The sequence below is a fragment of the Prionailurus viverrinus genome, chromosome X (assembly GCF_022837055.1).
Source record: "Prionailurus viverrinus isolate Anna chromosome X, UM_Priviv_1.0, whole genome shotgun sequence".
Classification (NCBI taxonomy): domain Eukaryota; kingdom Metazoa; phylum Chordata; class Mammalia; order Carnivora; family Felidae; genus Prionailurus; species Prionailurus viverrinus.
The window spans coordinates 12,634,242-12,649,428 of record NC_062579.1 but is presented as its reverse complement, the minus strand read 5'-3'; the positions used below and the strand labels follow the sequence as shown (position 1 = coordinate 12,649,428).

General features: G+C 44.2%; 1 protein-coding gene across 3 annotated transcripts in view; it reads left to right on the top strand.

Annotated features, from left to right (window-relative positions):
• The window catches only part of SH3KBP1 (SH3 domain containing kinase binding protein 1), a 334,027-nt gene that overhangs the window by 129,419 nt on the left and 189,421 nt on the right, over positions 1–15,187 (top strand). For all 3 annotated transcript variants that reach the window (XM_047843683.1, XM_047843682.1, XM_047843684.1), the window contains one exon: positions 5,071–5,194. In XM_047843683.1, coding sequence (XP_047699639.1) covers positions 5,071–5,194 — 124 coding nt within the window. The remainder of the gene's footprint in view (positions 1–5,070; positions 5,195–15,187) is intronic.

Sequence of the window (15,187 nt, the reverse complement as noted above, 5' to 3'; positions counted from 1 at the left end):
GTGGAGATTGGGGGTTGGGCTAGGGACACTCAGACCCAGGAGATCCAGAGTCGCATGACATGGATCAGAACCTCGGATAGCTCCAGCTAGCCGGATGCTGGCAGCTACAGGCAGGAAGGAGTCACTCCAGTGCCAAGTCCGCCCTCTTCTGCAGCAAAGAGCTTTTATGTGTGGATGAGAAAGGACTTCAAGGATTTGGGCCTCGGTATTGGTGGGTTTATGGATGAAACGGTACCTTATATTCTTGAGCTGTGGAGGGAAGTGAAAATTCCCACTGGAGCCATGGGTGGGGTGATTTTGAGTCTTCCTTCTATAGCCATGACACTAGTTTTTCTTCAGAGCTGAGGTGTAGTGGGAGAGCCCTGCCGGAAGGCCCAGAGTTGGGTCCACGGCTCCCCATTAATAGCTTTGTGGCCTTTGGCTGCTCTTGCATGCTCTCTGACTGGGTCTCACAATTGTTTTTTTTTTTTTTTTAAGTTTGTTTGTTTGTTTAGAGAGAGAGTGGGGGGAGGGGCAGAGGGAGAGAGGAAGAGAATCCCAAGCAGGCTCCACACTGTCAGTGCTAAACCCAATGTGGGGCTCTAGCTCACAAACTGTGAGATCATGACCTGAGCCGAATTCAAGAGTTGGACGTGTAACCAACGGAGCCACCCAGGCGCCCCTGGTCTCTGACTCTTATATGCAAAAATATGTCAATCTGGAAGAATAAAGGTTTTATTTATTTTTTCAATAACACAATGACAGTGTTACTGTGAGGAACAAGTGAAGAAATATCCGCTAAAACACTTTAATTTCTATAAGCCTCTGCCAGTGTGAGGTTGTGTCATTGCCAGCATCATCACCTATTTTTAGAGCCTACCAAGAGGACTCTGTGACATCAGATGTCTGTGAAAGTCGAGGTGTTGTGAAAGAAGTGCATTCCCATCCTACATTTGCACGGTAATTGGTTCCATGGGGTCAGCATGCATGTTGGATAGCTTGAGCCAGAACCCAGGACACAGGGATTTGTGGTTTACTATTCAAATTTAAAAAGTTTTTAGATGAAACGGCATGTCCTGTGGTCTTTTGGAAGTAACGGCAGGATTTCAATAGGGGAGTGACAAGTTCATACCTTTGTTTTGGGAGAGTATCTCTGGTGGCAGTGTGGAGTCTGATGTGGAAGAGGCCAGAGGCAGGGAGATATTATTGTCACTCCGGCAGGACTCAGAAAGAGTGGTTAAGAGATGAGCTTTGGGGGAGCCTGGTTGGTTCAGTCAGCTAAGCGTCTGACTCTTGACTTCGGCTCAGGTCATGATCTCACAATTTGTGGGCTCGAGCTTGACGTCGGGCTCTGTGATGGCAGTACAGAGCCCGCTTGTGTTTTCTCTTTCTCCCTCTCTCTCTCAGCCCCTCCCCTGCTTGTGTGCTCTGTCTCTCTGTCTCTCTCTCTCAAAATAAATAAATAAATAAACTTAAAAAAAATTGGCTTTGGAGTGAGACAAGTTGGGTTCCAATTCTGGCTCCTATTTATTTGGTAAGCTTCCTTAATGCCCCATGTCTTGGTGTGTGCATCATTGGTGAATAGGGTTGTTGTTCAGGCTACAAGTTGCCATCCAGGTGAAGCTCTCAGAGCACATCTGTTCAGCACGTGGCATGTACTAACATGTTAGCTGGTGTTCATGTGTATGTGTTCTTATGGGAAAATATGTGAGCAGGGGAGGGGCAGCGAGGGAGGGAGACACAGAATGTAAAGCAGGCTCCAGGCTGTCAGTGTAGAGCCTGATGTGGGGCTCAAACTCACAAGCCGCGAGATCAGGACTTGAGTTGAAGTCGGATGCTCAACTGACTGAGCCACCCAGGCACCCCGCGATTTTAACCATTTAAAATATACAGTTCAGTGGCATTAGCTCCATTAACAATGTGCAACAGTTGTCATTATTTATCTCTGTCTAAAACTTTTTGGTCACCCCAAACAGATATTTGGTGACCATTAAACATTGACTCCCATCCCCCCTCCCACTCCCTGGTAACCTCCAGTCGTTTTGTCTCTATGAATTTGCCTACTCTGGCTGCATTATATAAGTGGAATCATAGAATATTTGTCCTTTTGTGTCTGGCTTATTTCACTTAGCACTTTGGTCTCTAGGCTCATTCATATTGTAGCATGTATCAAAACTTGACTCCCCTTTGAGGCTGAATAATATTCCACTGTATGTATGGACCACATCTTGTTTTTCCTTTCATCTGTTGATGGACATTTAGGTTATTTCCACCTTTTGGCTATTGTGAATAATGCTGCAGTAAATGTTGGCCTACAACTATCTCTTTGAGTCCCTGATGGCAGTACTTTAGGGTGTGTACCTAGGGGTGGAATTGCTTGGTCACATGGTGGTTCTTTGTTTAACTTTGAGGAACTACCATATTGTTTTCCATTGTGGTTGCACCATTTTATATTTCCACCAGCAATATACAGTGGTTCCCGTTCCTCCACATCCTCATCAATACTTATTTTCCTTTTTAACAAATTCTAGCCATATGTGTGGAAGAAATGTCTCTAAAGTTCTTTGCCTGGTATCCGTGGTTTTAAGGCAGTATAGGAGGAATAGAGAGAAACTGAGAGGTTGAGGAAGTAGATAGAGCCCAACTGGGTGACTGGTTAGGTAGGAGGGTTAACACTGAGTTTTTTAGCCTGGGTAAGTGGGTAGATGTGGGCTGTCAAGCAAGATAGCTCCCTTCTGTTCCAGAAAAGGGGCAGGTCAGGGGGAAGATGTTGCGTTTGTAGGGGGGTGCTGCATTGAGCCTGGTGTACCTAGATGTTGTACAGGTGGAGCCTACAGGATGCAATGCCATACCCATGTGTCTGGTTTCTCTGGAAAGATACAGGGCATATTTTAAGTTTTGTCTCCTCCCTGCTTCAATCTAAGAGGGAACTTAAGAAATGTGGGCATTGTTAGGCTTCTCTGTGTGGCAAATTTAAACAGTCACTGGGGGGGCAGTGGAATCTGGGATTTATGAACCAACCTCTCTCCTAGTGCTGTTGTCTTAGCCCTTAAGCACCTGCTTGATCAGGTCAGTCCTTCCATCCTCATGGGGTGCTGCTCTGAAGCCTTGGGTTTGAGCGTTCTTAGAATCACAGCTTCTAGGGGTGCCTGGCTGGCTCAGTGACCGTAGAATGCGACTCTTGATCTTGGGGGTGTGAGTTTGAGCCCCACGTTGGGTGTGGAGATTACTTTAAAACAAACAAAACAGTCATAGCTTCTAAAGCTCTAGTGACCACTCCAGTCTCTCAAACATTTGCCCCTCCCTCACCCTTCCCCATCTGCATGTCTTTAGCAGTTAGTGCCAAGCAAATGCTTGACATGTTGCCCACGACACACTGAAGTTTTCTGAATTAGTCTTTGGTAACACCGGATGTTGTATCACCATGTTCTGTGGTGTCCAGGTGGGAAATTTGTGTGTCCACAGTCCTGTCCACACTGCAGTGGATGGTGAAGTTTGAGCAGCTGTTCTACCCCAAAGAAACAACCTCAGGGGATTGAGCCCCATGGTGGCTTGTTTTTTTTACTTCTCAAGCCATAGCAGCCTGGCAGCCATCCCTAAGAAAGCCACCCCTCATGTGGCTCACATGGGCAGTGTTTGTAGATTGTCCCCTGATGCCGTCTGCCTGTGAGGCTGTAGAAACCCCCTGCAACTGCTGTTCTAGCAGGTGGTGCAACTACCGAGGTGGGAGTCCGTGTATGTACACACGCGTGCACACAGCTTTGTGCTGGCTTGGCCTAGAACACCGGCTGAAACTCTCAACCCACCAAAGCGACAGCTGCAGTTACTGGTTTCCGGTGGGGCCCTGGTGAGGGGAGGGAGGGTGAGGCTGCTGTGAACTGAGCCAGCAACTGGGGAATTGGATATGGTAACTAACACTCAGGTGTGTAGGAAGCTGCCGGCAGTGGCTGTGTTTTAACAAGCTTTTTTTCTTTCTTTGTGCCTCTGCCCTCTACCCAGGCTGAATCTCAGCCCCCTACCTAATTTACCGTCTTCATGTTCATTCCATAGAAGGAGCCCATCCACATTTCTTGCCCCATGTTCTTCCTAAAGAACACATGTCTCATCCTTGAGCCCTTCCTGCCACTCAGCCACACTCTGGGTCTAGCCCCATAGCTTTCACTTTTGCTCAAGTCAGCGTGATCATGGGCTCAGACAAGCCCAGAAACCCTCCACTCCAGACTTGCAGTTTGTGAGTTACTATCATTTCAAGGTATTGATGCTTTCAAAAATAATGATGTAAATTATTAGACTAATTTGAAATAATTCTATCAGCCATCAGGTTTTTAAATTCTGTATCTTAATGGATCTTGGATAAGAGACCCCCGAGAGCAAACTTTTCCCTAAAGGGCCAAGTATTTTAGGCTTTGATGTCCGTTCCAAATACTCCGCTCTGCCATCATTTTCTAGTAGCCCTAGAAAATACCTCAATGGATGTAGGTGGTTGTGCTGTAATGAAACTTTCCTTACAAAACCACGTGGTGGGCTGTAGTTTGCTGACCCCTGGCCTGGACTGATAGTCTTTATTTCTGTTTGTCATCTTACATTTTTCTTTGTCAAGAGTTAAGGAAAGCCAGAGGAACTTGCTGACTGTAAATGAACTTAAATCATCTTCTTTTGGATTTAGCATAATTGTCAGACAATGGTGATTTGGAATATATTTCTCTAAACCCTTGTTGGGAAGGATAGAAACCAGAAGGCTTTTAGCTTGCCTAAAGCTTGTCATTGTTCAAAAACTAGGACAGGCTGTCGCTTAGAGCTGAGTAGTGGCCTTTAGTATCACTCATTCTCTTTGTGGTCACTTGGAATGGCCATAGTCACATAAGGTCATGTCACCATACTGGACATTGTTTTCCTTTGTAGGAGTAGGTGCTTCGGTAATAAATGTAAGGAAAACGAGCTACAGCAATAGAGGAAATGGTATTCTTCAAGGCTCATGGTATATTGAGTTGAGGTCATCATAATTCATTTCCAGAAAGCTGAAGCTTAAAATAATCAAAGAGCCATTTTCAAATTTCAAAAAACTATCTTATTTTCCTTTTATCTTCACAGGAAATAAAGAAAGAGATGAAGAAAGACCCTCTCTCCAGCAAAGCTCCAGAAAAACCCATGCACGAAGTATCCGCTGGAAATGTTTTGCTGTCTTCCGAAACAATTCTAAGAACCAATAAGAGAGGTATGGAAACAAAGAACAAGCCCCCTCCCCACACACAACCCCAAACTGGAAACTTCTGGGTCAACTGTGGCCAATTTGGAATTGCTGAAACATTGAATGGCATTTGCCCTTTTGTTTTTTTGTATAAATTTGGACACACACACAGAGCGAGTAATGATGTAACTATAATAAAGGGAACTGACAGAATTTTTTTTATAATGAGAAAGTAGACTAAATCCGTAAATGATGATTTTCCTAGGACTTCAGCTTTCGCTCTCATATCTATTTTTATGGATGAAAGGTGACTTTAGAGAATGCTATGGTGCAGGCTGAGCTGTGAGTGTCTGGCCATGTTCTCTTTTTAATTTAAGGGCAGGCTTTATCAGGGTCTTTCTCTCTACCTGCTGGGCTCCCAAACATAGACTGTGTCTCTCCTGGTTTCTCAGGCAGTACATGCAAAGATATAGCCCGTACATCCATCCAACCAAGGGAACGTTAACCATTTTGTTTCCCTGTTTTGAGACCTCAAGGCAGGTTTTCAGGTATTAGCTCCTTGGGGTTTTGTTTTCTCCCACATCCCTCCCTTGTGACACTGTTGTTTGAAATGATAGGAGAGAGAATATAAGATTGCAGGGAGGACTCGACTCACTTCTACTGTGGTCGCACAAGATTTCCTCGGTTTTTCCTGACCCAACCTTCTCTGTGCATCCAGCGGGGCTCACACTGAGCGTGCCCACCGTAGGGCAGCCTTCAGCTGCAGGCTTTTCATGGGCTTATTACTTCCTTAAAGAGAAATAGCTGGTCGGAAGCAGGAGCAGGAAATGTATTAGCCAAGAGTTCCATTAAAAAGAAAAAAGAAGGCAAGTTTACATAACCACAGGGAAGAACAGCTAATCTTTCATAAAATTTAGACAGCATAAGAATTTGTCCAATAAACTGCCCATTGATCATAGTGCTTGAGACATTAGCTTTGTGTCTCTCTTCCTTCCTGCTTCTTCCTCTACCCCCTCCAGCTGCCCTGGGTTACATTTGCTTTTTTGAATTATTCAGATGAAGCATTGGCTGCAGGCCCACGCTGGTTAGCAGCTATAGGATTTTCTTTTTTTTCTTGTTTTCTTTCTTTTTTTTTTTAAAGCCCATCGTACCAGTGCAGGGGATTTCCCATTTTAAGAATTAAGCGTACTTTGCTGTAAAACTGCAGCCATCCCCCAAAGCCCCTCCTGCATTCTTGCACGTAAGTTCCAGAACTCTTGAGGCCTGCCCTCGTCAGTTTCAGAGAGCCAGAAGTCCGTGTGTCTTTCTCCATTCCCACAGCTCGCTCGCTGGTCTGAGCCGTTCCTGTTCCTCCTCACGCTCCCTGGGTCCGTGAGCCAAGGACGGGCGGGCTTCTCCTGCCGGCCCTGCTTTCCTAAAGTGAATAAGAGAATTAAGGTAATTAATTAACTTAACAAGCTAAGGAATTAATTAAGTTAAAGAATTAAGGTAATTATCCAGATGAGTTTGGTAAAAATTACCTGAGAACTTGAAATCAAAGAAAGAATAAAACTTTTCAGATAATTGCCTTTTTACATCTAAAAATCTGGCCTCTGAGGTCCTCTGCGGAATTCTTCATGATCCCGCAAAAGGCATTAAAAGGGTGGCCTACCAACTGATGTTTTTTTCTCAAGTCTCCACCTTAGGCCTGCAGCCGGATTACGACCAACCTTTTACGCTGGGGTATTTTATATAAGGAATCTGAGACTTGGGCACATGGAGGCATTCTGTAAATACGAAATGCATAAAATACCATCTTCATTCTGTCCCAGGCTTCAGACTGACCCCCGGGTCACCTGGGCCAAACATAAATTCCCAGTTGAAGAGAAGCATTGTGTACCCGAGGCCAGTGCTGTGTTTGGCCCTGCCCCCACCCGTCAATACTAACAGTATCCTACTACTCCTTATAATAAACAGCAGGGTGGATTGATTGGCCTTGTCAGGCCAGATAAATAGTTCATTGTGCTGAGCTCAAAAGCTACATTTTTTCCCCATCCCAAATCAATGAAAAACCACTTTTTTTCCCCCTTAGAACAAGGATCAGAGGCTAAATCTGTGGGATGATTCTAGTTACTTGTAAACACTTCCGTCCGACTGATTTTTCAAGTTTTGTGACTTATTGTAAATGACCCAAGTCTTCTCCTTCTCTTTGTTTCTACCAAGCTTTGTCCCTAGAAATCTCTGGATGTTTTTATCATTTGCTGTTGTCAGTCTGTTACTGACTGCTTTGTTTCATTAACATAGGATCCTTCTGAGAGTATATGAGTCCTCCTTGTGATTCAGCCTTGGACCCTGTGAGAATTTAATACAGTTAACACAAGTTCTTTTTCTTTTAATAAAGAAAGATCAAAATCTATTTCTGTTATGAGTTTGAAATTGAGCTATTTCGTTGGGTCCTGAACTTGAGGTAGATGTCACTGGAGAAGTTTGCCCAGTTGTGGCCAGCGGTTTGGGACATGCCTCACTTTGTGGCAGTGGGGAGTGGATTGTAGAACCTCACGGAGTGGGATGAGTTTACCCTCCCTAGGCCCCTGTATAAGGTCAAGAGATACCCTAGGTTTGAACAAAGCTAGTAATCGCCTTGAGAAAGGACCAGACCATGGAAACAGTTTGGGGACCAATTAGTTTCAGTTTTCAACTTTAACCTTTGCACATTTCTGCAGAGGTGATTTAGGGAGGTACTGGAATGACTCCATGTGCTTTTCATTTGAGAAAAAGATGTGACTGAAATTGAGAAAGACACACACACACACACACACAGAGAGAGAGAGAGAGAGAGAGAGAGAACATTTCCTGCAGATGGCTTGACAGCAGTCAGTATACATTCCAGGAATTAGGGCTTTTGTGTCTGCTCCCACTCCTGGCCACTTCTCTGGGCTTCACCCGAGTCCTAGTGAAGGAGCTTTTCCTTTAAAACAAGCTTTTCCCAGGGAGCAAGAAGTCAGTTTTCATTTACACTTGCAGCATGGCTGTTGTGTATCCTGAAGTTATCCCAGACTCCAGAATGTTGACAAATTATAGCCTGAGAATCTGAAAAATTTTTTGGAGCCAAATGACATTCTCATGAACCAGACACAAATAGGTTGTTTCCTTCTGAGAGTGATTTATTCTTTTGTTTCTTCTCTCATTAAGCCCATTTGGAAGGCTGATGAGCCCTCCTAAATTGGAATATTGATGTATGGAGAAATGTATGAAAAGCATTCTATCCTTGAGTTTAAAAGCAAAACTGAACAAAATGGACATCTTAATAGTTAACAGCAAATACATTCAATACATACTTGAACATGAGTATAGAGGACTTTGTCCATTTCTACTTGAATTAAAATGAAATAAAAAAAATCAGTTGGTTTCATCCTTAGAAGGGTTTCCCAACCCACTTTATTCATGGGATAGGTTAAGTGTGCAGGCTGTGATCAATACTGCCCTGGCCTTCGTAAGGACCAGCTTGTATTTCAGGGACCTAGTGTTTCACTTTTGCATCATCAGCAGACCTCATGGGGAAGGCCGCCCCTCCCAGACCCTTCATGCTGCCCGGGATTCTGGGTGTTGTTCCCTCCACACCTTGACATGGATGCTAATGAGAGTTCAATAGCGCCTGGATACTGTGCGCCTGGCCCTGTGCTTGGTGCTGGGGCAGATCGGAAGACCAGAAAAACCCCAGCCAGTCCTGCCTGCAAGCACGTTCAGTCTATTATATCACTTGGGAAATGTTAAGAAAGTGGTGTGCATTTCTTAAATCTTTTATATGGCAAGTTGGGGGTATGTCTCTTATTTACTTCTGTCATTCTGAATGTGAAGCCACTCCGTGGGTTTCTGGTTGGCTTTATGTGTCCTTGTTTCTATTTCCAGTTTATCATGAATTCAGTGTTTGGTAAGTCTCTATTGTATTTTGCACACTTATTCTTTGCTATTATTATTGTTATTATTATTATTATTATTGTTATGCTGTCCTGATATAAAACGTCTTTTATAATCACCTTTTTAAGTCGCTCTGCTCCTTTGGCATCTGCCTTCTGAAAGATAAACTGCTTTTACCATCTTTATTTAAGGTTTGTTGTGCATTTGCATTTTACTGCCCCTTCCAAGGATTAATGCCGAAAGATCTGATGGTCTTAAAAGATGTTATTTGTAACAGGTCTAGCACTGATGCTCCAACATGAGATTCAAGTTGAGCTGGTCGGGAGGGTTGTTGTGGGAATTGCTGTGTGGATATGACTTGGATTGTAGAACATGACTCTGTGGGCTCATTTGTCGTGTATTTAGTCCTTCAGACAGGTTTAATTCAAAAGTTTTCCTTAACAGAGGGACCAACAGCTGCTCTGCCTCTGGTGACACACTGTTGCTTTAAAAGTTAATACGGAAATTCTTCAGAATTCATTTTGTGTGTGGATGGGTGATACATACATGCCCCTCGGCATAACACGGGCCCCGTGTTTGCCGCACGGAAGGGTTCTCCATTGTGGTCTGCTGGCTGTAGCCAGAGTGTGCCTAATGTTTATCTTTCTTTTCCCCTCCCAGTTTCAGCCCTGGTCATTCAAGTCCCTAAACATATCTGTCCATAGTGACCTCCCTCCCTTGTCTCTACTAAAGGGGAAATGTGTTTTGAGCTCTCACTTCTTTGGCATTTCTTTGGCTACTTGGAATAACGTTCTCGAGGTATCTGTTGGCCTGTTAGGACGTGAGTGCGTGTGTGTGCACGAACATGCACCTGCTGCCATGGAACTCTGTTGGCTCGGAGGCGGTGGCCTGGTTCTCTTGATAGGCTGTGGGCTCTTTGTTTGAAATGAAACTGTAAACAAAGGATGGAGAAAGCGTGTCTTTAATAAAGAAAATGTCAACTCCTTTGGTTTTCCAGTGCTTTGTTGTTCAAGGTAGATGCGAGTCCTGGGAATTTGTTTATAGAAATAAGATGTTTTTCCTTTCAAATTTCCTTTTGAAGCAACAAATGTGAATTATCCCGGTTAGCTAGGAATCTGCAAATGCAGCATGTTGGGTCAGATTTTCTCCAACTCTCCAAATCACCTGCTGACTTTACCTAAATTGCTGCCTTTCATGGACAGATGGAAGAGTAAGAAGTAAGAGAAGGCATTATTGTTGTATGTGGAAGCTCTTGGCTATCACCTGACTGGACTTTCCCATGGGGAGATGAAAATAAAGCTGGCCATCTGGCAGTGAACCTGGATGGATAGAATTTGTACATCAATAATACATACGTACATCTGTGTAAATGTATCTGTATGTGCATTTATCATCTTTTTTCCCAGGGGGACTTCATTCTTGAAAGTTTGATAGTAAAAGGGCCATAAAGAGATCTTGTAAAGTAATTGATCCCTGGCTGCATTACTGACAGGTTCTACTGGGAGCCTGTGTTATTGGCTCTGTGGGACCAGTAGTTGCTGTTAGAGCATGTTGCCCCAGTTCACTTTCTTATCAGAGTATTACTGCCTCTTGGACCGAGAGATGGTGGTGAAATGGGTGGAAAATGCCATTTTGGGTGGGTGTTGCCATCATATATTTCCATACATTTTTATGTGTGGGTCATTGTCAAACTTGGTTTTAAGAAGTTTTCTTGTATTATATTTATCTCTTTTCAATCTCTGTGTCCTGGTTCCAAGATGTTAACACTAGAGGAATTAGTGTCCCATGGAATAATTATTTAGACTTCTACAGCACTCCTGCTGGGTTTCCACCCAAGTCCAACCAGAGGAGGAGCCAAGTAGTGGTTTGTGGTAGTGGCTCCACCTGGTGGCTGTCCTAGGAAACGCCTTCTTCTGCCCACCTCTTTCTCCTGGTAGGAAATGCCTGTGGGTCCTCTGACTTAGTGTTCTCAATTCATGCTTTTCCATCTTAGACCCATAGCTTCTCTTTGTTCCCTTCTAATTTCTTTTCTCTTCTAATTTTTGTTCATTGAACTCATAGAATCCGTTTCTCCATCCTTGTCCCATCTGTTACACCCCCGCTGACCAGGATCATTGTTGATAAGCATTAAAAAAAAAAAAAAAAAAAAAAAAAAAAGGACTCCTGTAGTCATGACTCTAGGTGTAGATAGTAATTTGAACACAGTATAAAGAAGTACACTAAAATCCCTGTAGGTAAGCCAGAGTCTCCTCCTTAGTAGCTCTAAGTACCCCTAACTACTTCTTTACTTCTTGTTGAGCCCAGTTTTCCTCAAAGGAGCAATATTTTATGACTGATGTTGTTTTCAGTTGTCAGCAGGCGGCTAAATAAAAAGCCAACTGACTTTGTTGGCTTCATTATCATTTGTCAGTTCTCTACAGGAAGCCCCTTCTCGCCTGGGTGTGGGCCACCCACCCTTACTCCCACCCTGCCCTGCTCCCCTCTGGGTATACCACGGAGCATAAGTATTCTTGATAAATATAAATGTTTCTTTTTTCATTATCTTGTGTTTTGGGGTTTTGTTAGTTGATGACATTGCAGATGTGTTTTAGCTACATTGTGGGTTAGTCTGAGAACTTAATCCCCACTTATGACTTTGTTTCTATGAGAAAAAGCATTTGGAATTTCAAACACTGCATCATGCATAACCCACTTGTAAATCTGACTTCTTACTTTGATTTTTATATTACTGGCCTGAAGCCCTAGGTACTTTTTAAAAGCAGAGAGGGGCGCCTGGGTGGCTCAGTCGGTTGAGCGTCCGACTTTGGCTCAGGTCATGATCTCACACTCTGTGAGTTTGAGCCCCACATCAGGCTCTGTGCTGACAGCTCAGAGCCTGGAGCCTGCTTTGGGTTCTGTGTCTCCCTCTCTCTCCGCCCCTCCCCCACTCAATACACACACGCACTCTCTCTCTCTCTCAAAAATAAATAAACATTAAAAAAATTTAAAAAAATAAATAAATAAAAGCAGAGAGTCCATATAACTGGGGATGACAGCACTTTTCTCATGCAGAGGAGTTTAAAGGTCACTTGGTACAGAATGCTGGACAACACACCCAGCCCCGAGGATAGCGCTGGGCAACCACATTGCACACAGTGCTCATTTTCACCAGTTCTGAGTTGGACCTTGGTGCGCCCAAGCGTGTCTGTATATGGCATGTTCTAAAAGGGGGACTATTGTATATTTTCACCCACTAGAGAGGAGACCACGTAACATGTGTGGCATGCTCAGAATGACACCAGGCCAGCATTTCCCAATGTGTGTTGCACTGAATTATGGCCCTGCAAAATACTGCGCAAAAGAGGAATGGAGAGACCGAGATAAGGAGACAAAAAGGGAGAGAAAATTGGCTCTCTAGACAAGTACATTTGGGCCACATCGGCGTGCACTAACACCCTCTTAGAGACTGACAGGCCTGTTAGCATATTGCAGGCTCTCCGATGCCCTGTGGTAAGGAAACCTGCTGATCTTTGATCATCAAAGCACATTTTACTGAATACTAGTTAGGCCTCTGCTTTAGGATGTGCAGGACTTGAAAATGTAGGACAAGGACCTCTCTCAGCATCTCTGAGATCATCTTCAGATTCGACCTTGCACAGGGAATGTTAAAGTGAGTGGCGATGGCCATGCTGGCCCTGTGAAAAACACTGACGAAGCCTCTGAAGCCCCCAGCCGTGAAAACATAAGTTGGGCGATGCTGGGAGAACGTTCCTTGAATCTAAAGCTTGAAAACCAGTCCTTTCGGTATGTTTTCAAGTGACAAGCTGAAAGGGATTTTTTTCTTTTGATCGTTTCTTGGGTTCCTGTGTCGAAGAGTGCCTGGGCTGGGCTTTGGCAGGAAAAGTGGACTGAGGGGGCTGACCCAGGGGACGCAGGGCTGGCTCTACCTGGAACTTGGGTCAGGATGGAACTGGTATTCCAGGGGCAGATTCTGTAATGAAGACGAAACCATAGTCCTACACAGTCAGAAGAGTCCCATTGCCTTCTCTACCCGCTTCAATTGAAAGACGGGGAATCTTAGCTCTCCTTGACAACATTAAAACCCTGATGAGGCATAAAGAAGAGCTTCGTTCACTCTCTCCTCTTATTAGCGAAAGAGGCTGCCATTTCGAGTTCAGATAATGAGCCCACTTGTGGGGCTGTGAGGCAAATCCACTTAGCCTGCCATTTAGAGCTCTGGAATCTAGAATTCCTGAGGTGGCTGAGGTCCCTGATAGTGTCCCAGCCTTCAGCCTGATGCAGGGACTCTCCTGTTGACATGCCAGGAAGGAGGACGTGGAACCTCTGCCCAGGGGACCTGAGAGGACACCCCTCTGATCTGGGGGACTAGACTTTGCTAAGGCCCACATGGGATTCTCTCTTCCAAAGAGAGGTTGTTCCGGGTAGAGAGCTGGTAGATTAATTAAAAGTAATTAATTAGAGGTATTGTATTGGGACAACAAGTGCCTTCACTTGTAGAAAGCCCTGGTAAAGGAGCCTTTTCTTCTGTAGCTTCCTCAGTTTCTTCTAATTACACCTGTTGATCTCTAGTCACAGCCTGGTTCCCCTGATGCCATCTGCAGCTTCAATTTAGTCTTTGGATTCATGGCTTTTTGTGCTTTTGAGGCCCCGGGACTGTTGTGCCCCGAACAATGAGGGCATTACCTGGCCCGCCTCCGTAACCCATGGTCAGGCGGACAGTGGGCCCGGCTGCAGTGCCAGGTGGACCACGGTCATTGTCCCCCACCAGGAAAGGAAAGAGAACTTCCTATGTGTGGATGTGCATGTGCGTGTGTGTGTGCACGTGCCCTCAAGGAAGCACTTTGGAGGAGGACTGAACCGCTTGTTCTGTTTGTAGTTTTCTGGAGACCTGAATAAGCTCAGTGGTAGTAGGGCCTTGTTGCAGGAAGAATGGCTGTTGGCAGACTCCAGCCCCCACTTCTGTTGCACCCCCAGAGTTTCCATGGGACTTGAGGCAAGTCTCATACTCTATTTTCCCATCTGTAAAATAAGGAGACTAGGCTTGTTAATTCCCTCAGGGAAACTGTCAGGATAAAAATGGGGAAAGAGAATAAAGCTTGGGGCAGAGGGTGTGAGAAAGTGAAGTACTACTGAATGTAGTAGTAGTTGTTACTAAGAGTGGTAAACTGCTGGGAAGACCCCAGGATGTTGGGAAGAAACCACAGATTTATGGACACTCATAGTGAAGTGTTGTTTCCATGAAGCAATCAGTGATCAGATGCACGTGGAGCATTCTCCGGGGTAGACCATATGGTAGGCCATAAAAGAAGGCTCGGTAAATTTCAAAGAATTAAAATCATGCAGAGAATGTTCTCCAACCACAGTGGAATTAAATTAGAAGTCAACAACTGAAGGAAATTTGGGAAATTCACAAATATATGGAAATTAAGCAGCATACTCCCAAATAACCAGTGGGTCAAAGAAGAATCCCCAATGGAAATTTTGAAATATTTAGAAATGAATGAAAATGAAAACACAATCACCAAAAATTGCCTGCGTGCAGCTAAAGCAACGCTTAGAGTAAAATTACAGCTGCAAATGTCTATGATCAAAAAGAAAACAGATTTCAAATCAATACCCCAACCTTCCTTTTTCCCCCCAGCTTCACTGAGATATCATTGATATTATAATATTGTGTAGATTTAAGGTGTAGAGCATGATGATTTGATACCTGTATATATTGCAAAATGATTACCACACTAAGGCTAATTAACATGTCCCTCACCTCCCATAATTACCTTTTTTTTTAGTTGTTGCTGTGAGAACCTATAAAATTTGTCTTTCTCTAACATATTTTACTTAGCATAATGCCCTCAAGGGTTCATTCATGTCACAAATGGCAGGATTTCCTTTTTTTTACGGCTAAAACGTATTTCCAGTGTGTGTGTGTGTGTGTGTGTGTGTGAGAGAGAGAGAGAGAGAGAGAGAGAGAGAGAGAGACAGAGACAGAGAGAGAGAGAGAGAGAGAGACAGAGAGAGAGAGAATTTCCTTTATCCATTCATCCATTGATGGACGCTTAGGTTGTTTCCATATATTGGCTATTGTGAGTAATGCTGCACTGAACACGGGGGTGCAGATATCTC